Source organism: Lissotriton vulgaris, chromosome 6 (assembly GCF_964263255.1).
Source record: "Lissotriton vulgaris chromosome 6, aLisVul1.2, whole genome shotgun sequence".
NCBI lineage: Eukaryota > Metazoa > Chordata > Amphibia > Caudata > Salamandridae > Lissotriton > Lissotriton vulgaris.
The window spans coordinates 964,409,110-964,434,193 of NC_141694.1; the positions used below are offsets into that span (position 1 = coordinate 964,409,110).

Consider the following 25,084-nt stretch of genomic DNA (forward strand, 5'->3'; position numbering starts at 1 on the left):
TATTCCAGACGACCAGTTTGATAGAACAAGCTTGATAAAACACTGCATGTTATTCCATAGGTAAGGGGAAGCATATTATACTTGACCCCTTCAGAAACTGAAGTAGGAAGCTTAAAGCACACATAACAATCCTTAACATCCATGACTCTAACATACTCTGAAAGAAGTCTGGAAAAAGAATTAGTAGAAAAATCTCCAACTGATCTGTCCTGATGGACATCTGGTTTATGCTCAATGATTCTGTTAGTTTTGCCTGCAACATCATGATCAGCTAGTTTTGATTCAGCTTTGCTTGTCATATTTATTTTATACTGCTCCTTATCTATGCCAAACGGGAAAATAACTGCTAAAACTAACCAAACTAATATAATTAAAATAACACAAATAGAAGACATTTTGCAACATCTCCTGAGAAGTGCACACCTTGAATTATCAGCATTAGGCATTTTGCTTAATCCTAAACAAACATTTTAAAATGTTAAAAACTACAAACTAGAATTAATCATTACTAACTAAATTAGTATAACACACACCCTCCCCTTTAAAAAATCTTTTTAGAAATCCTCTAACAACTTTTCTTCGACCTTGCGTCCATAAAAGTATTCAGCTAACACAATTTCTTCGACCTTGTGTCACCTAACACAATTTCTTCAGCCTTATGCCAAAAGGAAAACCCTCAACTACCACTAGACCTCAATCATTGTCACTATTTTCTTCCAAATCTTCTTGGCTTCTGCTGCTCACCTCAACTATTGGTGGAATAATTATTAGACCCACTCTGGAGATTTATATTTCTGATTAGGCTTCAATGGCCTTTTGCTTTTTCGTTTTAAAACTTCAATTTTCTTTCCAAGTAATTCTTTTTTGTCAGCTTCACCTTTTTGACTAGTAATTTCGTTGATTTGCTCTTTTGATTTGTTGACCAATCTGAATTTCAAATCTTCTTTTGGCCAGACATCACCTTTTCTTAAGAATTTCTTCCCAGGCTCAGTTTAATTACTTTCAGCTTTCCAAGCTCTTTTTATGAATCTTCTTACTACTGATTCTTCGTCACTGTCATCTGAATCAGTGTCAGAGATTTCAATTCTGCATCTAGGAACTTCTTTACTCGGCAGGTTCACTCGGTTAGGAACAACGTTTCTGTAGCTGGTACTTGGCAATTCGTTCTCTTCTGGAATTACTTCTAGCTTCCCAGTTTCAGAATTTCTGTTCGTGCTTTCAGAGTTTCCAATCTGCTTTTCAATACTCTCCTGATCTTGAATCTCTTTAGTCAAAGCTTCATTTTCAGATCTTTCCTCTAGAACATCTTCATTATTTTCTGAATCAACAACAACGATGTCTAGATCTTTTTCATTTGAAGCTTGAGCTGCTTCTGATTCTTCCAGATGTCGACTTCTGTGTCGTTCTTCAATTTCTGGAGTTTCTGGGACTTCTTCTTCCTCAGAATCTGAATCTGCTGTAGTTTCGTCACTATCTTCGTCAGGGTTATCAGGTGCAGGTACACGAAGAGTATGACTTGCATGCACCCACCTTTTCAAGCCCTTACACTTAATAGCATCAGTAGTGACTAAAATCACTTTCCTTGCTTTCTGCCATCTGGGTACCAAACAGTTCCTCCTCCGAGGAGCCTTTGTCCTGACCCAGTCTCCTGGCAAAAGATCATGAGCCTGCTCCTTTTCTTTTGAAATCACATCTGTTCCCACCTGATGGAATACAGAGGTAACTACATCAGAGAGTTATTTACAGTATTCTAAAATTGCACTATCATTTATTGCTAGCAATTTTCCAACTGGAATATGAGCCTGTCTCATTACTCTTCCCATAAGAATATCATGGGGGCTAAGGCCTGTTTTTCTGTCTGGTGTACTTCTCAAAGACATTAAAACAAGGGGAAGAGCATCAGTCCATTTAATTCCTGTAGCTAGACACATTTTTGAAATCCTATTTTTAATTGCCCCATTTATTTGCTCTACAACACCTGATGCTTCTGGTCTGTATGCACAGTGCAGTTTTTGTTTGATTCCAAGTGCTTCACAAATTAATTCAATGAATCTGTTTTCAAAATGTCTGCCACAATCACTTTCATTAGTCACTGGAAAACCATATCTAGGTATGATCTCCCTTAAAAGCAATTTTGCTACAGTGATTGAATCATTGTGACGAGTTGGGAAGGCTTCAACCCATCTTGAAAACAAACAAACAATCACAAGCACATACCTGAGCTTATTGTGTGGAGGTATGTCAATGAAATCCATTTGCAACCTGGTAAAAGGACCACCCTCCCGACCTATGGTTCCCATGCTTGCCACTGTTTTTCTGTTTGGATTAATTTGCTGACAAATCAAACAACGTTGGCAAAGTGACTCTGCAATAACCCTAAATTTTGGATTATACCAAGTTTCTCTGAATTGTCTAATCATCGTGTCTCTTCCCAAATGACCTGGTCCATGGTACATTCGTGCCATGTCAGCAATCATGCAATTAGGCATAACAGGTCTTCCATCTTTGTAAACCCAAATTCCATCTTCCTCCTGCTGTCTACAACCTTCTTTCAGCCATGTGTTTTACTCCTCATCATTCGCCTCATCTTGTAAATCCTTTACTCCCTGCCATGTTTCTACCACAGGTATTAGCAAGAGAGAGTTCATTACATGCTCATTGTCCGTCTCCCGATTAAGTGAAAGATTGTTCTTTGCACAATAACGTGCAGTTTCATCTGCAAAGGCATTTCCTTTAGTAATGTAATCCTGACCTTTTTTATGTGCACCACATTTCACTACCGCTATTTTTTCTGGTAATTGAATGCCATCAATCAATCTTTTGATCAATTTTGCATTTCTGATTGGAGTTCCTGCGGAGATTAAATAACCTCTTTGAGACCAGAGCTGCCCATAATCATGGACCACTCCATATCCATGCTGGCTGTCAGTCACTATGGTAACTTTCTTCCCTGAAGCTTTTTCACAGGCACGAATTAAAGCAACCAATTCTGCTATTTGTGCTGAACGAATTCCTTCAAGAGTTGAACCTTCAACTATTTCAGAAACTGTCCAGACTGCATATGCTGCTCTCAAGATGTCTTCATCTGTTCTTAAATAGGAGCCATCAACAAAGTAAACAATGTCTGACTCTGGTAAAGGTACATCTTTAATGTCCTTTCTGGGTTTGGTACAGTACTCTAAAACATCCAAACATTCATGCTCCACATCATCATCATCATCAGGAGTCACATTATCTGACAAAAGTGTAGCTGAATTGAGATTTAGGCATCTCGCAATAGATACGTTATCTGATCCCAGAATAACTTTTTCATATTTCGTCAATCTATTGCTAGACAGATGTTGTGTTTTACTTCTAGTAAGAAGTGTTTCATCTGAATGAGGTACATATACCTTTACAGGAAACCCCATAATGATTCCTTCACTTTGCTCAAGACTCACACTTGTTGCAGCCACTGCTTTTAAGCAACCTGGCAATGCTTTGGCAACAGGATCAAGGACAGCTGAAAAGTAAGCTATAGGTTTTCTCATTTTTCCATGTTTCTGAATTAGAAATGACAAAGCACAACCTTCTCTTTCACAACAATACAATTCAAACTCTTTATCATAGTCTGGCATACCCAGTGCTGGTGCTTCACAAAGACTTTTTTTTAGCTTTTCAAAAGCCTCCATTTCTGTTTTTGTCAAAACAATTGGATCTTTAATATCTGCCTTTGTTAATCTTTGTAAAGGTTTTGAAATCACTGAAAACCCACAGATCCATTGACGACAATAACCAACCATTCCTAGGAACATCCTGATTTGTCTCTGAGTAGTTGGTGGCTGTATTGCTCGAATCATTTTTATTCTTTCAATTGTAACTTGTCTGATTCCCTTTGCAATTCTGTGACCAAGGTATTTAACCTCTTGTTTGCAAAACTGTAGTTTTGCAGGTGACACTTTATGCCCTTCATCTGCCAAACAATTCAAAAGTGTAATAGTGTCAGTCACACAATTTTCTCTTGTTTTTCCTGCAATCAGGAGGTCATCAATATACTGGACCAATGTTGATTCTCCAGGCAATTTTAAATCTTCCAGGGACCTTTTCAATAACTGATTAAAAATAGATGGACTCTCAGTATACCCTTGAGGAATAAGACACCATGCTAATATGCGGTCTTGGAACCTGAACGCAAACATTTGCTGGCTGTCTGGATGCAGTGGAACCGTAAAGAAGGCATTACACAAGTCAATGACTGTGTACCATTCTGCATCATGTGGAATCTGGTATAAAATTACCGCTGGATTCGGTACAACTGGACAACAAGGAACAACTATCTTATTAACCCTTCTCAGGTCCTGAACTATTCTGTACGTTCCATTTGGCTTTTTGATACCCATAATCGGTGAATTACATGGGCTGCTCTCGATTTCTTTCAAAACTCCTTGCTTGATACATTTTTCAATAACAGGAATCATACCTTCAATTGTTTCAGGTTTCATTTTATACTGAGGAACATTTGGAAAATCTATTCCTTGCCTCACAGTAATTTTAACTGGGTCTACATGTTTCATTAAACCCATCTCATCACCACCCAAATCCCAAATTTTTGGATTTACTGTTTCTTTCAGTTCCTCTGGTAAATTATTTTTATCAAAAACAGGGAACAATTTGTTTTCTTCATCAACCATTAACAATGTTAATTTATACAACCCATCTTCTTCTAAGGTCTGTAGCTCAATTCCTTCAGGTGAACAGTAAATTTTACAGTTCATCTTACACAACAGGCCCCGACCTAATAGGTTAACAGGACTGCTGTTACAGACAATAAATCTGTGTTTGTCTTTGTAATTTCCAATTTCTACATCTACAGGCTTTGTCAGAATCGTTTTAATATGCTGATTAGCTACACCAACTACCTGGATAGAATCCCCCGAGAGAGGAAGATTTTCAATTTCCACTGATCTAACAGTAGAACGGGTAGCACCCGTGTCCACAAGAAAAGTGATATCTTTATCATTCACCTTACCATTTATAAATGGGCCTGACTGATCTACCTCAAGAGTGATAAACAAGCACACACTCTTCTTTCCCCATCAGGCACCGTCATGAGTAATCCTCTGAATCACTGCTCTCATTTTCCTTTAACTAAAATTGTTGAGAAACATTCGACACATTCACTCTTTGCAACCTTTTTACCTGTTCAGCTCCGCAGAAACCCGTCTCTGGATTATATCTCTGTGTATTCATGCAATTTGGCAGAGGTGGCTGTGGAATTTGATTTAGCTGAATCAATTGGTTCTGCTGATTTGCTAACTGTCGCTGTAGCTGTTGCTGCTGACTTATTTCATTTAACTGTTGCTGAAGCTGTTGCTGTTGCTGCTGATTTATCTCACTCTGCATCTGTGGATTTAATGATGAATTCTTTAAATTTCTGGGCGGGTTTTTACACTCGCGTTTCCAGTGTCCAATTTCCCCGCAATTAAAACAGGGTAACTTTTGTTTTAACTCTTCAATATTTATATTACATTTTGGCTTATTTCCAAAGTTTCCCTTAAACTTGCCAGGATTCTGATTCTGCTGAAAATTTTTATTTTCCAATGCTGCTATTTGCTGCTTAGGTACCGTCACTTGCGCCCACATTGCCTTTTCCTTGAGTTTCCTTTGTTTTGCATCTAACTCATCACTGCAATATTTTGCCTTTCTTAGGATGTCATCAATTGAGAGTGCTTGCCAACCTACAATTCCTGTCCTAATCATGCCCCCAATTTCAGGTCTCAGGCCAAAAACAAATCTGTAAATAAAATTGCTCATGTCACTTTCACTTAATTTATCATGGCTACTGTATTGTTTAAATACCAGGAGCAAGCTTTCATAAAAAGAATTAACTGATTCCTTTGGCTCCTGATTAGTTCTGTCAATTTTAACCCAATCTACTTCTTTCGGAGGAATTTTGTCTTTCAACCAAACTATTACTTTGTCATAGTAATCCATGACAATGTCTGAAGGACCAGCTGTTACTTTATGCCGTTGAGGATCTTCTTTCGGCCACCCCACAGAAATTTTGCATTCTGTCCAGAGATCTGACGGGACAACAATGTCAAAGAAACCATCAAGATCAATCCACAGAACTTTAGAAACTTTGATAAATCTGTCTACCTGACGATACCATTCCACTGGCTTCTCTCTGAGTCGAGGAAAATCATTTGTAAATAATAATATATCCTGTCTTGTCCAGGGAACATGAACATAACCCCCACCAGCTATTTCTCTCATTGGAAATTCAGTAAAAACTTCTCCCCTGTCTCTCTTTTCTTCTTCTCTCTTCTTTGTCCATTTAACTCTCCATTTGCTTAAGTCACCTAATCTTTTCAGGAACACAATCAATTCTTTAATATAAGATATTCTACCTATAGTATTAAGATTTTCTATATCTTTTTCAGAAAAATCCACTCTGTAATGTTTTTGTAATTGCTTCTGTCGAGCTAAATCTATTTCCAATTCAGCAGCCACCTCTTCAAACTGTTCATATTTATTCTTGGTTTTCCACTGAATACTTTTGCAAATAAAAAGCAATTCATCATCCTGATATTGTTTCAAACAATCAGTACCAATTGTGCCAATAATCAATTCTTCTAAATCTGCTTTTAATTTAGCAACATCAAGCTGTCTTGATTCAGAAGTTTGTGCTAAGTCTGTTTTATTAACAGAGCCAGAATCTGATTCTGCAACAGATGGTGAGGCATTTAATAATCCTTGATTTAAAGTTAAATTTGGCATTGTTTTATCTTTACGAATCTGTTAATTCAGAATAAAAATTTTCAGCTACCTTCTGAATTTCTGCATTCAAAGGATTTGTTATCACATTTTGTCTGTTTTCATGATCAAACACTGGTACAACAGGACCAATAGTAACTGGAACTGTTACTGCGTCCATGCCTTTTGTCAGGCAATGTCTTTTTATCATTTTTCGAATTTGTATTCGAATTTTCTCTAGGTAATTTTGTTTTATTTCTTGATCTCTCTCTCTCAGGTAATCTCAAAAACCTGGGTGAATCCTCAACTTCCCTAGGTGCAGAAGGAGAAGTACCAGAAAAATGTCTTGGTGTAGAATGTGAACAACCTGGTTGATATGATGGAGGACTGTTTAACATGTCCTCTAAGACTGCATCAAATTCTTGATCTAATTCTCCTTTCTCCTGCGAATTCTTTTGACCTGTTTCTACAACCATTTCTAATACCGGATATAATCCTTCCTGCATATCACCTTTCCTCCAACGACGAACTTTATCTTGATGAGTTTCTTTATATAAACTCCTTGGTGTTCCCCAATTTTCTCTCTCAAGCTCCATCATTTCAATTTCCCATTCAACCAAAGCTTCAAATTGAGTGGGTCTGGGTCTTGGTGAATGAGCCATCATTTTATCTCTTAAGTTTCTTAAAACTTTAACATTAAATGACCCATCCTCCGGCCAGGCTAAAACACCATCTCCTCTAGTGTATTGGATCCAATTTTCAAACCAGAGAACAGTATGATATCCATATTCTCCTTCCATATATGCTGCGGGTGTTTTATATTTATGAAGTAATTTCCCACCACGCGCTTTAATTTTCTTATCGGGGTTGAATACATTTTTAATTTTCTGAAACCATGAAGGTTTATTTTCTTCTTTATACCAATAACTCATGTTTTTAAAGTAAAAATGTATAATTTAAAAAAAGATCGTAAATATTTTCTGTTGTTCCGCTGCTCTATCCAATCCGTGCGCGAAACTCACCAACAAGCCAATCGGGTTAAGCTACGTCACTACCTTGCTCAACCAATGAGAAACTAGTTTTCAGAAATGACCAATCAGCTAACAGCTCGATTTGATCACGTGAACCAATCAGCGCTCTCGCTGTGACGTATGTCAACCAATCACAGCGCGAACCTCGTGACGTACACTGCCGCTGCAGCGAAGCTGTGCGTGTCAGTGTCGCTCCGCAAACTCACCCCTCCTTTACAAAAATATTTTCACAGCGCCATTTTAAACAACTCTTTTCATAGAATTTTAGTTAGTAACTACAGAAAAACAAACCATTTGTTCGTTTCACTAAACAAAGCGTTAGTTTTATCAATCATCCAAGAATTTCACTCGCATGAAATAGACGACGCTATTTTCATAAAACAATTTTTAAACTTTCATACAAGAAGGAAACCTATCCACATGTACATAAATTCTTCAGTAGGACTTTCACCAACCAATAGAATTCCTGATACGTTAGTAAGAATAGACAAGCTATCTCACCCTTCATACAAGTTCGGAAAAATTCTACTACTCTCTTCACAGCGAGCTTTAAAACGGGCTCTTAGTCCCTATACTCAAAGTTACGATTTCATAGTTATTCCTCACTATTCATGCAAACTGTCATACCTAATCCCTAAACTTGTGTTGTACAACCACAACACTTAGTGATATTTCTGTACCACTAATTTTAAAACTGAACAAATGAACTGTGTAACTTTACCTGTCACACTACTCTGCCGGCACATAGGCTTTTCACACTACAGGAAAAAACCTAATAACAACAAAAACCATCTGGACAAAACTTAACATGTGTTAAACATGTATCCTATGTAATTACCATGTAACATGTATGTTACCATAGTAACCAAACTCTGCTACCAGGAATTTGATCCAGCGGGTCTACAGAAATTCAGTCTCATGTTATCAAACTCTACACCACTATACTCACCATTATTTATATATTTATCACTAGGCCGATAAATGCTCGAGACAAGAGTTTTGACCTGCTGAATCATATGACTCAATTAAATCTGATACAATAAATCATTTAATTAAGTCACATAAAGGAAGGCAACGGATTAACTAATGGTAACTCAAGGAAACAAACAAGACCAACTTGTCATTTCAAAATCTATTTTATTAAGTTTATTTTAAATCAAAGTATTACGAAAAAACTTTATTTTGCATTTTTATTAATCAGCAAATATTTACTAAAGGCACATTAGTCATAGCAAGTTCGAACCAAAATCAGCATGAGAAACTACTCAAACATTAAATTTATTAAATCATAGCCTATTTCCCTAACTTAGCTAAGAAAACCTGTATGGAGAAAAGTTAAAGTCTCTATGGATCTTACGTGAAAGGGAAAACCGACAACGTCTCTGGAGCACAGGAACGAACGAACCGTGCTCTTAGCAAGGTACAATTCTTATAGTATTTTCCTATCTAAAACTAACTAAAAGAATACAAATATTCGAGCAGGACAGAATCCAATTGGCCAAAAACATCTCCTGATGTGGTCATTCGACTCTCGCATAGCCAGAGTCACGTTCTTTCAAGAGCGGCATTGTTTGCAAAACAAATGTCACTAGCAGCTTCCGAAGATGGCTACATTTGACAAAGTGTCACAGCGGTTTCCTTCGTCCGCTCAAGCTTTTCCGCCGCTAAACGTCAACTGCGGCCTTGACCATGAAGAAAACTGTACCAAATGTCCTAAGCTTCCACACAGCCTTGCTTGCAAGCGATTTCTCCAAGAAATAATGAAGAAAAACATTTTCGCATTTTCATCATAGCTGTGCAAGGCCCACTTTTGGAATTGCTTTTCCGACATCCATTTTAGAAGTAGGCCACAGGCCTTTTAGCGTGAATCTAGTATGCAAAGAAACACAAGACAATAATTAATTCAAGAAATGATAATTATTCTGTTACCCACCCCCCTTTGCTAATATTAACCCATTAACTATGTTACCTAATTTTGCATACAAACGAATAAACATACACTGACACATGAAAAACAAACATACATAAACAGTAGCACATTTAAAGAATACACATGCCATTATTAATAAGATAGCTGCAATTAATATATGACAAAACTAAAGACAAAGTAAATGTATTATTCAAGCTGAATGACAGACATAACAAGAGCACAAATGATTAAACCCGCATGTTGGTGCTGGTGCATACTATTCTAGGTTGAATCAGTATAAACATGCATTTCATGCAACATTCATTAGTAAAAATAAAAATCATGAGAGTTTCATCTGTCACAAACTATTATTCAGAAATAATTCTGAAAGTCCGCTCCATCAGTGCCTTGAATGTTCATGTCTTCGCAACAACAAAACCCTATGTCTGCTGCAGGTACTCTCACAGAGACCTTTTATGCATCTCTGCCATGAAGGCATAATGTTCAATCTAATTTGACCGATCAAGGTCAAGATAGTAAGGTGCACCTGATAGTCTTGTCAATTGCACACAAAAAAACAACAAACCTGAATGACTGGGAAAAGCACAACTAATTAAAGGCCCAGATAAAGAAAACAGTGAAGCGTAACAGCTACACAGCGTTGCAATGCAATACAACCCGCTTTGCAATATCCGTAGCAGAGTAAGAGTAGTTCTTTTTTACAGTAACTCTGAATAAGGATGCCAAATTTCAGTTGTCCAGATATCTAAAATAGGCGCATTTCACAATAATATCGGAGATATGACCATTCAGTTTACTGAAATAGTATTTATTCTCAGTCAGCTTAGGTACCATCAGTGTGTTAATGGAAGCCGCGGATGGCTAAGCTCTAGGGGCCAGAAGTTAAAAGGTTAGGAATACCAATTTCCTCCTAATTGTGATTCTCTCAGAATAGCATTTAGTACATCAGTAGTCCTATTGCATGAAACTCATTTAGTATATTTGTTAGACTGAAAATCTTTCACTTTGTGATAGAAAGCTGAAAGTTGATACAGCCATTTGTCTTTGTAATAGCAATCATATGAGAGCAAGCCCCCAAGTCGATCTTGCCTATGACTTCATATAGTCTAAACGAAATCCTAGATGGCCGACAAATATTAACAAATAATTTCAAATCTTCTCATTTGCATTAAATATGGCACAAAGAGGTGTTTGTTTATAGCCTTTTACACATATATTTAGAGAGTCAGAAATAATAAAATAGACAGTCACATACTGATACATTTACTTAAAAGCTGGCACAATCTTCTCATTCATATGCGTCCCGCCAGGCAGGCTTCCGGCCTAGGCACTCCACGAGTCCGTCGTGGTGTCGGTCCTGAACAATCTCAGGGAGGGCATGGACCAAAACAACTACCAGGCTCTGGTGCTCCTCGATCTCTCCGCCGCCTTCGACACAGTGGATCATTCCATCTTACTTTCCCGTGTCGGAGCGGCGGGGGTTGAGGGCTCAGCCCTGGTCTGGCTATCGTCCTTCCTGAGGGACCGCACCCAGGCGGTCCGGTTGGGGGATTTTTCGGCCACCCAACTCAAAGTCACTTGTGGTGTCCCTCAGGGTTCTTCTCGTTCCCCTCTTCTGTTTAATCTCTATATCTATCCTCTGATCTTTGCACTTCAGCAACTGGAGGTCACTGTTTATAACTATGCAGATGACCTCCAGCTTATCTTTAACCTGTCTTCTTCCCCTCGTTCTATTTCTAATTTCCAGTCTACTATGATTTTCATCAGGGACTGGATGAACCACAACCATCTGAAGTTGAACCCTGATAAAACAGAATTGGTCCTTACGGGTGGTTACTCCAGTCCCTGGAACTCTTCCTTCTGGCCTTCTTCTTTAGGATCCCCTCCTACAGCCTCTCCCTCAGTTAAAACTCTGGGCATTAAACTTAACAATCATCTCAACCTTCACTCACAAATCAGTTCTGTGGTCTCCTCCTGTTTTCTTGTCCTTCGAACTATCCGCTCTGTTTCTCGTTTCTTCTCTCCCCCTGCACTTAAGTTAATCATGTCCGCTCTGGTTATCTCCCGGCTGGACTATGCCAATGCCCTTTACAACGGCATCCCAGCGTATAGTCTGCGGAAGCTCCAGCTGGTTCAAAACCAGGCGGCCAGACTGGGGTATGGCCTCCCCCGCTCCCATCACTCTACTCCCCTACTGAAAGCTCTACATTGGCTACCTGTTAGGGAGCGATCCCTCTTTAAAACCGGATGCATGGTTTTTCAGGCGCGCCAAGGGACTGCCCCTGCCTTTATCTCTTCTCTACTAAAAGAGTACATCCCTGTCCGTGAGCTTCGCTCATCTACTCAATCACTCCTTCAGGTACCCCGGTACAGACGCAAGAAATGGGGTGGAGCCAACTTTTCTTTCTTGGCACCATCCTTTTGGAATTCCCTCCCCGATCACTTGCGTCTGGCCACACATTACTCCTTTTTTCGAAAAAATCTTAGGACCTTCCTTTTCACCCAGGCTTTTCTTAATGTAAACTGATTTTAATTCTCTCCTCTCCACCAGTTCCTTGTTCCTACTGCTAAATTAGCCTCCACAGCGCCAAGAAACCGCATGGTGAATGTTGCGCTATATAAATATTTTAAATTCAAATTCAAATTCAATTCATGGATCAATGCTCTTTCAAGGAGGGATGATGCTTGGTAGTACAGGTTCTATGTGTGTACCTTCACTTGTAGTTTGATTTGCCATGTAAAAGCTGTTTGTCAAGTCTTAAATCCAAGTTTTAGTATGAATAAGTCACATGTGAGAGATGATGTAGGTGGGCTATAAAGCATCTGGCTTGTGCTTAAAAGATGAGATGACCTTTTCAGTTCTCTAAGAAACTTGTGCACTTGCATGCCCCATGTCAAGTACTACCTAGAGTATGCCATACCTAAAGCAACTGACATACATGTTCAGAAAAACATAAAGCCTCTGTTTCACCTATTGAGACAGCTACAGAAGCACACATAGGCGCAGTCACTCACCAAAAACTATTTATACATGCAGCAGACTCAAAGTTAGTTACAGTGACACCTTCATTGCTCTCTGGTGCCTAACACAGGCACTGAAGTATTTGTACAGCCACTTAGATACACATTTAGGCAGTCATTTTATTATAGCAGGCAGTTACAAACCAGCTGATTTACTTAAACATCTCATGGCACTGATTGAAGTGTACTCCTGCACTCTGAGCTTTGCAGGCAAGTACTAGCACAAACTTCTCAACCTTGTGCAGAAATAGTCCTTCAAACATGGGTGATGGATTCTAGTGCAGACCCGGTCTGTGCCCTCTCACTGCAAGCTTTACTTGGCATGGTATAGGTCTTTCTCAAGAGTCAAATATACTCAAAACACCTGCACCAAGTCACTGCCCCACTCAGACACTCCTGCACATTTACTCACAGTCAAAGACTCACTCAGACAGTGATGCACCCACCCACACATCCAGTGAGACACGTATGCAGGTAGTGCCAGACCCACTCACACAGACACATCCAATCACACACTCATTGATAAAGCCACACGCTTAGTCACACATTCACTGAGGCACTCACCCACACTCATTTTCATAGGTTACAGGTAGGAAATAGATTTGTTTTTAAACCTTAGAAATTCGCTGAAAAAAACAAAGGTTACAGGGACGTTCTATTTAGGCTCACATTTCACTTGTACAAAATTAGTGAACTTCAGCATTTACAGATACTTGAGCTATCTATAACTTACTCCTCCACAATGCACTGATTATGACCTCTCGGATGACATCATTCATGACATGGTCATTGACATCATTGATGACATTATCTATTGAGGGTCAGTGTTTTCTTAAAGTTTCTGAAGGTTAAATATGTACACTAATTTACTACAAAACTCAAGTATAGTTTGTGTACTACTAAAGAGTAATACTATTACACATATTATGTGAGTGGCTGTGTGACTGTCTGTATCTGTTTGTGAGTTGGTGTCTGAGTGGCTCGGTGTGGGAGTGGTTGTATGAGTGGCTGTGTGGGTGATTGTGTGTGTCAGTGGGGTATCGGTGAGTAAATGGGTATGTGAGAGGCTGAATATGTGAGTGATGGGGTGTGTGAGTGGCTGCATGGGTGAGTGAGTGGGTTCATAAGTGGTGTATAGATGAGTGTGTGGGTGTTGAGTGACTGTATGTTAAGTGAGCGAAAGTGAAAGTGAGAGTGGTTCTATGGGTGAGTGTGTGCTTGTGTCAGTGACTGTGTAGGTGAGTGAGCAAAATCCCTCCAAGTTTATTTTATATGTTGTTCAGTCACTACGTTTTTATGGGCTTGTATGAACATGAGGAAGACTCAGTACTTTAGTACTGTATGAAATTGACACGGCTCCTAAGACTAAGAACTCTTATGTGGATTCACTTCATTAATTTGTATAAGACACTTAGGCTTAAACCTGTTACGCTAGTGTCATTTACCCTCTACTATTAGAACCAAATCACTTACTCATCTAATGGAGTAGTGGAGCTACTTGGTACAAGGATACTACTGGCTTTGACTGATAATTGTATATTGCTTATTTGCACTCTTGTACGAAAAGGGATTTGGTCCTTATTTTATAATTGTTTTTATCTGAAGTCGTATTGTTATAACTTTTTAAAATCATATGTGCTGCAAAATGCTTTTACTTGTATTTACATTTCTGGTTTTGTATAAGTGAGTAATAGTTGTCTTCCTTTTTGTTTTGCTTTTATGGATTTATTGTTCAATCTGAATAAAGATTTATGACTGACTGAGTGAGTACATGTGTTAGTATCTGTATGAGTAAGTGAGTGGAGGTGTGAGTAACTATGGGTGAGTGAGTGGCTGTATGGGTGAGTGAGTAGGTGTGTGAGTGGCTGTATGGGTGTATGATTGGGTGTTTTAGGGTCTCCATGTGTGAGTAGCTGCATTGGTGAGTGAGTGGGTGCGTGAGTGGTTATATCGGTGAGTTAGTGGCTATGTTAGTAGCTGTATGAGTGGCTCTATGAATCAGTGAGTGTGTGAGTACTTGTAGGAGTCTGTGAATGGATTGTGAGTGGTTGTGCAGGAGTGGGTGTATGTGAGGTTGTATAGGGGTGTACATGGGTGTGTAAGTGGTCCTTGGATGATGTTATCAGTGATCTCATCAGTGATGTTACTGACCATGTCATGAGTGATGTTATATGTGAGATCATAAGTAGTGAATTACTGTGTTGTAGGTTATAGTTAACTCAGATAACTACAACTGCTGAATTTCACTGTTTTTGTACGAGTGAAATGTAAGCCTAAATATAAAGTACCTGTAACCTTTGCGTTGTGTGGTAAAGGCATTGTTTGCAATGTCATATAAGCAAAATTAGTTTCCGGTTTATCATTATAGTAACTGAATGTTACAATGTATTCAATATTACTTGTAGTTTTTGTAGATGGGTTATGTCCTCCCTACTAAACAACTTTTTTCTCTTATTCCTTGAAACAACATCCTTCTTTCAATATCATTTTTTGAATTGACCTACAATATCTCTATTTATTGTTCTCTTCTATTCGTACCAAATTAAAATATATATAATTTGTGACCATTTGATGATTGCTCATGCTGTTTTTCTGCACAGTTTATATTTTCTTAGGTGTTTAGAAAGCTTCAGTAGAGCTGACTGAACAGTCACTGTGTTTAATGCATTTTAGACAAGATCTTGTGCAGTTTTGATAGGACCACGATTTCTTGACCTTGTGCAAAAAGAGCTAGCAGAATTATCTTGTGGTTGTGTGTATATCAAATACAATTGATTTGGAGAGGGACTGTTTACAGTTTGAAATTGATTGTTTCACCTATAAAAGTGCAGTTTTTAATGTGCTTTATAAGTAGTTGGGCATACTTTTTCAGTGTTCCTCAAACTATTGATCTTTATGTTCTCACCAAGCCTATAAACATTAGTGGTAGTGTCAATCTATATTTCAGAATTTTGTCTGCTTGGGGAAGGGATTTTGACACTATTTTTCTCTATGTGCGTTCAGATAATAGGATATCATACATTTGTATAGCTTTGCTTTTTGAAAATAATAACTCAGGAGATATATTTTGGGCAGAGTTAAAAAAAAAAAGGCGAATCGCTTGTATTGTCCTTTAAATAGCAGCAGAATATATTTATTATTTTAACACTGTTCTGTAAAGCTTATGGCTCTTTTCTTCTGTTCTTCTTTTCTTCTTTTGAAGCCACAGATCTGGCCAACCTGCCATGAACCATGGAAGTTCCCCAAGAAGCACAAGAAGGCCCCCCCTTGACCGTTCTGGGTCCCAGGATTCCTTGGACGAGCTTTCATTGGATGATTATTTCACAGAAATTCAGAACATCAACGAAACCAGTAATTCAAGTCAGGAAGAAAAGGATGATGTGGTGTGTAAGGAGCCAGATGGTAAATAAGCAAAAAATGTGATTGATTATTCATTTCCTTTGTATGTGGAATGAAAATATAACATACAGTAAGCTATTTGGTTGGAATACTTCGACTGGGGACACATCTTGTTGCGAACTTTGTGCGTGAAGTTTTAGTACTTTAGTATATATTCAAAATTAGCTTTATTCCATTTCAGAAAGCAAAATCATGAAAGCGTACATTATAAAAAGGCCATTTACATAAAAAGAGAGACTTTACATATATAAAATGTGCTCATTTTAAAATAAATACCGTGATGCAATTTACACAGGACAATTTATGATGGAAATACATGTTAAGCGGTGCATGTCGTGTCATAAAAGAATCTAATCAGATATGTACTTTCAAGAAAATTAAAAAAAACATAGTTTTCCCGGGAGTGTGAAGTGTGAAATGGAATTAATTACCATATGCGTTACATTGAATTTCGAAACCTAATAACACGTTTTAAAAAGGAGGATACTGCCTGAATAACAAGATCATTTTCTAGCTGTTGCAACTTGAGAAAAGCCGCTCTACAGGTATGGATGGCCTTTAAAATGGGTTTCAAGAATGCCCCCCTTGGTAACTGATAAAATGTACAAAACCGTACGCAGTGGATATTCGATTGAAAGGAGGTATCATCGCATGGGCATATTAAATGTTCCCTTGACCAGTTGTTACGATCTGGGAAAGTGATCAAGCGAAAAAAGGTGCCCATGCGGAAGGGAGTCAGTAACATGCGGGCATGACAGCTTGGCTCAGATAAAAGGTACTGTTGGACTCCTTCGCGGGTTGTAATTTGCTGGTATTCTACAACTGTGGATTAAGCTTTTTCCAAGCCCCACCTCTTGTTTGCTAAGTGGTCGGAGACCATTTTTTTAGTGACCCTATAGACACAGCTTCCGTACTTGTGGGCCTCGAGAAGAATTCCGCGCGCCCAATCTCCGTCAGCATGTTTTTTACATAAGTAAGCCATTTAATATTAGCTACTCCATCGAGTTTGAGGCAGTCAGTAATTACGTCTCTATTTAAGGTTGTCTCATGTGTAACCCATACCTTATGCCACAATAATACAGGAGAAGTGTTTATGATGTCGGAAATATATTGTAAGCCCCCTTCGATGTGCGTGGTAAAAGTGGCTGTGGATTTGATGACCCCTAATAGATAGCGGATATAGTGGTTTTCGCAGCATTGTATCTGTTGTGCGTGTTCGATCCCCCAGAGGCCTGAACCATATGTACCTGTAGATACACACTTTGCTTTATAAATTTGGATCAGATCTCTCACAGGTCTTCCACCTAGTTTGACCGCAAAATTTGTCAGAGCACCTATGGCCCTGGAGAAGGCTAAATTTCTGCGTGCCAGGTGCCCTTTCTATCAAAATGTATTGCTAGGTAGGAAAATCTCTCTGTGGACTCGATCCTTTTCCCATCCAGGAAAACTGGACAAGATGCCCTCTTTGTCCCAATGCCGCACAACATAGTATACGTTTTTGTAGTGTTAACTTTGAGACCCCTATCTCTCATGTAATTGGTGAATTTAACTACAGCCCTCTGTAGACCGACCCTAGTCCGAGACATTATGGCAGCGTCATCGGCATACAAAAATAATGGCACTGGTGTTCCCATTATAGTCGAGTGGTCGTGCTGTGGTTCGCTAAGGTGATGGCCGATAGAGTTGATATACTGGGTGAAGAGAAGAGGTGCTAGAATACACCCCTGTCTCACTCCCCTCCAGATATCAAACTTGTCTGAGCACTCACCCATCCTACCGTATCGTACCCTTGCGCCTGCACCCCTATTTAGTTCTCTGATAAATAGGAGGATTTGTCGATCTATGCCCATGTTACTGAGTATCGACCATAATTTCTCATGGTCCACACAATCGAAAGTGGAACTAAGGTCCTCGAAGGTGACAAAGAGGTTTACCTTCTTGGCCTGTGTGTATTTGGATATGACTAATGCCAAGTTTAGTCCCTGTTCTATTGTACCTTTGCCCGCTCTGAAACCGTACTGTAGATTAGAAATAACATCATTATCCTCTGCCCATGTCTGAATCCTGTTTAAAATGATCCGGCCCGCCACCTTCATTAATGCATCAAGGAGCGAGATCGGCCGATAGCAGGTGGGATCATTACTGTCGCCTTTTTTGAAAATAGGGACAACAATTGCATCAGGCCAAGATGGTATAAACCCGTGATGGTTTGTTTTGTTTAAAACATTAGTTAACATAGGAGCCCAAAGATCAGTCTCGGTTTTATAGACGTCAATTGGAACTCCGTCGGGGCCCGGTGCTTTGCCTGAGGGGCTTTCGTTGATTGCCTTTGTGACCTCCTTGCAATTAAATATGATGTCCAGCGGAAATAGGCTTAGTAAATTGTCATGGTGTGGACCTATTTCATCGGCCTTTAAATTTCCAGGTTCACGGGGGATGATTTTATCATAGAGACTTTTAAAATGTTTCACCCAGATTTCCCCAGTGTTTGCCAGATCTATAACATCTGCCTCCTTGCTCTGTAAGAACAGGGCGTTTACCGCTTTCCAAAAAGCGGTGTTATCTTTTCGTTGTGAGGCTTCGTGTAGAGCCAGCCAAGCCTCCCTCTTCAGTTGTTTTCCTGGTTTTGATGGCGATTTGATTGGACTTTCTTGTTTGCCGGATCAACACAGGGGATCTTGGTGATGTGTGCAATGCCCTTTTCAAGGCAGTAAGTGCATATGTGCAACTATTATTAAACCAGCTATGGGCCTTGTTTGATACTAAGTTTTGCAGGAAAGCCACTGGCTCCACCTTGTCCCATTTAATTGAATAGCCATTTCTGGTCGCCAGGTTTATCATGGGTAGGTATGGGAGGTTTTCACCTAAGGTCTGCTCACGACCTTTAATTATTATACCAAAGGAGATAGGATAATTGTCGCTGAATAAGACTTCGAGTGTTTCCCATGACGATACTAGCCCTGCATGAGTAGTGGATAAAAGAGCAAAATCAATCGTCGAGTTACACTCCCTCCCGTTGAAGGTGGTCTGAAACGGGATATTTGGGCTGCATAATTCATTGACATAGGACAAATTAAAACAAAAGGTCAAATTGTTCAGCATATCGCCGAGTTTGGAGTGGGGTTGTCCTCCCTACTTTCGCCTAGGCCGCAAATGCCGGTCAAACCGTGAGGACAAACAGTATAGTTAAAATCACCCACCCAAATCAAGACCATTTCTCCTCCCAATTGGTCCTTGAGAACAATTATACTATTCTTAAGTTTATTAATCACGTTTTCCATGGAGATAATTGGCACATTGTTATAAAAATGTACTAAGGTCATGTTTTTTACATGGCCCCAACTGATTGTTAAAATTTGATAATACTCCGTGGTCGTGAATTTAAGTACATTAATCCCCCCTGCGATTGAAACATATGTACACAGGCCCCCTTTATTTCTCCCATGTGAACTTACTATTGCAGGTGTGTGGAGAGTTTGGTACCCAATAATATGTAACTCGTCTATAGTCCATGTTTCCTGTAGACCGAGTATGCTATGTTTGGTGGCTATGTCTAACCATGGTAGATGGGTCACTTTGTCTGACAAACCTGCAACGTTCCAGGATCGAATGTTATGGTTGGCATTTTTCCCCATAAGGGGAGTACTATCTGTGCTATGTCTCTCTGTCGCTCCCCGTGGAGGAGTGGGGCCTATCCTAGTTTGATGTTCGGCGTCAAGAGTGGTTCATTGAGTGTGTTACCTAGTTGAATCTCGGCCACGAGGTTTGTTGCGACTGCAACCCTCATTGCCTCATCCTTGTTGTTCATCTCGGCCAGGCCAGTGTATTCCCTCCCCTGTGCCCTGTTTAATTCCGTCGATGGCGGAATAATGGTAGTTGATGATCTCCTCCCCTTGTGGATCCTCCTCTGTCAATCTAGTTCATCCATGCCTGTTAGGGCCTCATAACGGTTATCTAAGGGTATGCACCGCCGTGGAATATGTGTGACTAGCTGTGTTCCACTGCGTTGGTATGTAGAGGTCCAATCTACATGAGGTTGTGGTGGGTAAAAGGCCCCAAGTGGGTTGACGTTTATTAAAGTTTGAGCTATGGGAAAACACCTGGTGCTCTTGAGGATATCGTGAACGAGTCTAGGGTCGCTAAAGGTCAGTACTATGCAATCCCCGGATGAGGTCTTCCTTTCCCTTCCCACCCCATTTTACCCTCCTCACCATTTTAAAACAGTGGAACAATTTGTTGTTTAACCCTGTTTGATTACCCAGCCAGTGTAGGGATTTATTCCTAAGCTCCATCCAGGATTCCTGCTTTGATGGTGGTATTGGAGGAACATTGGATAATACCACCACGTAAGGGGTGGCGGCAGGAGGTAGATCAAGAGTGTCCCTCTTAACCGCTGGGTTAATATCGAATGGAGCATTTGATATAGGAGGAATACTGCCAAGCTGGTTAGGGTTGGGTCCTTTCACTGAGGTATTTGTCGGGGCAGTGTGCCTTAAAGGGGAGTGGTTAATGGTATTTGATTTAGGCTTAGTATGCGAAGAGTGTCCAAAATCAGATGTTACTTTATCCTGCATAAATTGCTGGTTCCTAGTGATCTTTTCCTCCAAGTTAGTCATCCTCATTTCGATATTCGTAACCTTTAGACTAATAGGTTCGAAAAGGGTTATTAAGAGGGTCTCCATTTGTTCCCAAAAGCATGCCTCGACTGCTGGAGTTCCATCATTATTTGAGGGGCATACAATCTCTGGTTTATTAATACTTCTATTCCCTTTTGTTCCATTAGATTTAGCTGCAGGCTATTTTTGTTTGTTGCCACCAACATTCCCTTTGGCATTCTTAGCAGTTAGGCCTTCTTTATTGATATGTTGCGGTTTGCATCTAGCTTTCTACCCTCTAGTCATAACACGCGGACTATCGCTATTTACAGTAACAGAGGTTGAACTTGATAGCGCGTCACACCCCACATCTTCTATAGGAGCCTCAATCAAAGATGGAGGGCCAGAAGTTACATCAATTGGGAGATTTGAGGGGGTCAGTGATAACCTTGTTAAAGAGTGCAGGGGATCAGGAGATGCGTTGACCATCATAGGAGCAGTATCATGAGGTAGTGGAATTGGATGAACCCCAGGCAATGCAGCAAAGGATGGAGCCAATATCGAATCCTGAGAGTTAATTGTTAACATAGATGTGTTTGTGACAGCCAGGGGAGGAAGGGTACCAGCAGGAAGTGAAAGACGCCTTTCTGTGCTTTCAATGGCAGAAACCACCACCCCTATAGTTTTTTGCAGCATGCGATCAATTGCTGTCAAACTAGGTAGCGGCAGATTTGGAACTACTCTTTGTTTCATAACAGGGGCAGGTTGTGCTGGAATGTTCTTCCCCATCATTTTATACTATAATGTACGAAGGGCTATAGTTAATATTGGCAACTAAACACTAAGTGTCACCATACAACAGAGAAAACAACACTAACAATACAAATGAAATGAGCTCTTAAAAAAGAAGCTTCAATTGCAGTAAAAATTAAATCCTTTACAAATGGATTGCCACAAATATAAACTACAGAGATACCAATTTAGTAACATTGAAAAAATAGGGAAAAAAGAAAAATAAGTCCACAAACCAAGAGGGATGGCCCAGCCTGGCCTCTCTCGGCCGCAAACGGCCACAAACGGTCCCGCCCTTGTCCTGGGCATAACCCGGCTTGCCCGCACGCGTCCCGTGACGCGGGGGCTGTCCGCGATTTTTAAGCACCTCCAGGCGCGTGAATAGGCAGGAGCGGCTTCCTGCCGCTAATGACCCAGGGAGTTGTAGTTGTAGTGTCCCCCTCCCCCTCACAGCGGCCGCGCCGAGATGTAGAGAGGCTGCGGCGGACGGGGGAATCAGGAGTCAGGAACCAGGTGCAGAGGGCAAGACCAGCGATGTAAAGGTGAGGCGGGGAGTCAGAAGGCCGCAGGCAAAACTGTGCAAGTGAATGGCAAGCCCGCTTCCCCGGGGCTGTCCGAAATTTTTAAGCGCCTCCAGGCGCGTGAATAGGCAGGTGCGGCTTTAGTATATAAAATAATATGTTCGAGGCATATGAGCTGCAGTGTTGGTCCCGTATGTTTGCAGTTTGTTGTTGTCCTGAAAAGTTCTTTGGAAGTCACGAGATAGGTGACTCCTCCTTTGGACCACATAGCGCATGGGCATCAGCTCCATCCCCAGATTGTTTTTTTTCCGCCATCAGGCTCGGATGTGTTTCCTGAGCTCAGGTTTGGAACCGAATTTCCTTCGACGCGCAATCCTCACCCAGTTAGACGGTATTGTTTCAATCTCGCTCCACATCGACGCGATTCTTCACCAACTTCGAAGTCTTCGATTCCGGTCGTCGACGAAGGCCTTCGGGCCTACCTAGGATTATCTTCTGGCTCATGGAAAGGACGCCATTCAAGAAGTGTCCTCAATGTGGGTCAAAGTTTCCCCACACCGATCTAGATGAGGTGTGCAACCTTTGCCTCTCACCGGAGCACGAGGCCAAAGACTGTTCTGCTTGTGCCTCTTTCCGCTCAAAGAAGACGATTCGGGACCAACAAGCTCATAGAACAATGGCTCGCTCGTCAGCTTTTATCCCCGACGACATCTTTGGAGAGGGCGTCGACGTGCCAGAACATCAGCACGCCGAAGAAAGTTCCATCTCTTCTAATGCCGAAGACTCAGACGTCGATGACATCACTCCAGCTCAATGGGTCGTAAGTAAGACCGTCGACCCCAACCCTTCCTCGACACCCTCAAAAAAGGCTTTGGTCACACCCTCACCTACGGGCCCGGGTGCACACTGAGAGACTGCTTCTCACGCCCGGCCTTTGGGCCAGCAAAGATGCCTACTAAGCCTTCAGACGGCTCGGGCTCGAGTCAGCCTATTCCCGGTGCTGATCCCATACCGACACCGAAGAAGAAGCGATCTTCCTCAAACACGCCGAACGCTGCTCCGACACCTAAGCACACCGCGCCGAAGACTGGCAGCGGCTCATCGGTGCCGAAACCGCACTCGGAGCCAAGTAAAAAACTACCTAAAGGCCCCGATTCACATGCTTCGGAGCCGAAGAAACACCGTGAGCCGAAAAAACATGTTCCGGTAAAAGACATTTCAAAAGGTCACATTTCTAAACCAAAAGACCCTAGACCATCTACCGACTCGGTGCCGAAAAAACCTCCGGAACAAAAAACTTCGACGCCGAAGGATTTGCCCTATACAGAAGAACTGTTGACACTAAATCCTCACCAAAAAACTATTGTTAAAGATCCTAAGACTGGCCAACTAGCTCTTAACTCCAAGAAGAGACCACTAGAGGCGCCTGCACCTCCTCCTCCAAAGAAGAGAGACATTGCAATCTCTCCATTAAGGGTCCCTTCTCCAACACCACCCCATACTGTTCCTCCTCCTACACCTCCTCCACCACATCATTCTCCTACACCATCCACTAATCCAGATGATCATGTGAATACACTCTGATGACACAGGTGGGGGTGCACACGACCCAGCAGGGACCAATAGTCCCCCTCAGTCACCTAATCCTTGGGATGATTATAACACCCCTGATGTACCTTACGTCCCACAAGATGATGTACAACATTCCAGACCTTCCTCACCAGAGGACACTATAGGTTTTAACCTACTAGTCCAAAGAGCTGCCCAGTACCATGGGGTTGACATGCACACTGGTGCTGTGGAGGAAGATTTCCTTTTAGACACTTTTGATAACACACAAAGGTCTACTGCCATTTTACCAATGCTTAAAGGTGTCATTAAGCACGCAACAGAGGTTTTTAAAGATCCTGTCAGGGCTCAGGTCCTCAACCCTCGCATTGAAAAAAAATATAAAGCTGCCCCTACAGACACTGTTTACATCAAAGGTCCAGCACTACTAGATTCTTTAGTAGTGTCTAATGCACATAAACGTGCTAATTCACAAACATCAGGTTAGGCCTTACCACCAGATAAAGAATCTAAGCTCCTTGACGCCTCTGGTAAACGAACAGCGTCACAGACAGCTAACATTTGGCGCATTGCCAGTACCCAAGCGTTGTTGGTAAGATATGACAGGGCACATTATGATGAGCTGGAGTCCATAATGCAGCATCTACCAGACAAATATAAAATAGGGCCAATGGACTCATACAGGAAGGTAAAAATATTACTAATACTTCCGTTCGTTTTGCCCTTGATGCTGCAGATACTGCCTCAAGGGCAGTCAATACCAGTACTCTTTTGCGGAGACATGCCTGGCTACGTATTTCATGTTTTAAACCTGAGGTACAAAATTCCATCCTCAATCAGCCATTTGATGAGACACATTTATTTGGCCTCAATGTTGATGTGTCTTTAGAAAAAATGAAAAAAGACACCGACACAGCAAAATCTATGGGAGCCTTGCAGCTTCAAGCTCCCAGACGTTCTTTTCATCACTCATCAAACAGAGGCAACACAAGAGGCTACTCCTCCGAAAGCCCCTCCACTTCCTACAAAACCCCTAGTCAATCCACATACACTAAGGGCTACCAGAGAGGGGGTTTCAGGGGTAACAACAACAAAGGCAGAGGCAAAGCCAACAACTCCCGCTCTGCCTCCACCCCTACCCAATGACTTTCCTCCCCTTCCCCCAACATACCACTCCTGTAGGGGGAAGACTGCAGCAATTCCTTCCTGCCTGGATCAACATCACATCAGACAGGTGGGTGTGATAAATTATTCAGTCAAGTTACTGCCTAGATTTAACATCTACCCCCCCAAACATACCACCCAAACAATGTCCAATGTCACAAGAACATCTGTCACTGTTAAAGCAAGAAGTAATGTCTCTGCTAGAAAAAAGTGCAATAGAACCAGTTCCTCTGCACCAACAAAACAAGGGGCTTTACTCCCTATATTTTCTTATTCCAAAAAAGGACGGCTCTCTAATGCCTATTCTGGATCTCAGACCGCTAAACA

The 25,084-nt window shown here is 41.0% G+C and overlaps 1 protein-coding gene across 2 annotated transcripts in view; it reads left to right on the top strand.

Annotated features, from left to right (window-relative positions):
- Positions 1–25,084, top strand: part of ARHGAP18 (Rho GTPase activating protein 18) — an 897,817-nt gene that overhangs the window by 238,598 nt on the left and 634,135 nt on the right. Inside the window, exon 2 of one of the 2 annotated variants that reach the window (XM_086926994.1) lies at positions 15,920–16,119. In XM_086926994.1, coding sequence (XP_086783120.1) covers positions 15,920–16,119 — 200 coding nt within the window. The remainder of the gene's footprint in view (positions 1–15,919; positions 16,120–25,084) is intronic. The other variant, XM_086926995.1, reaches the window with a different exon arrangement.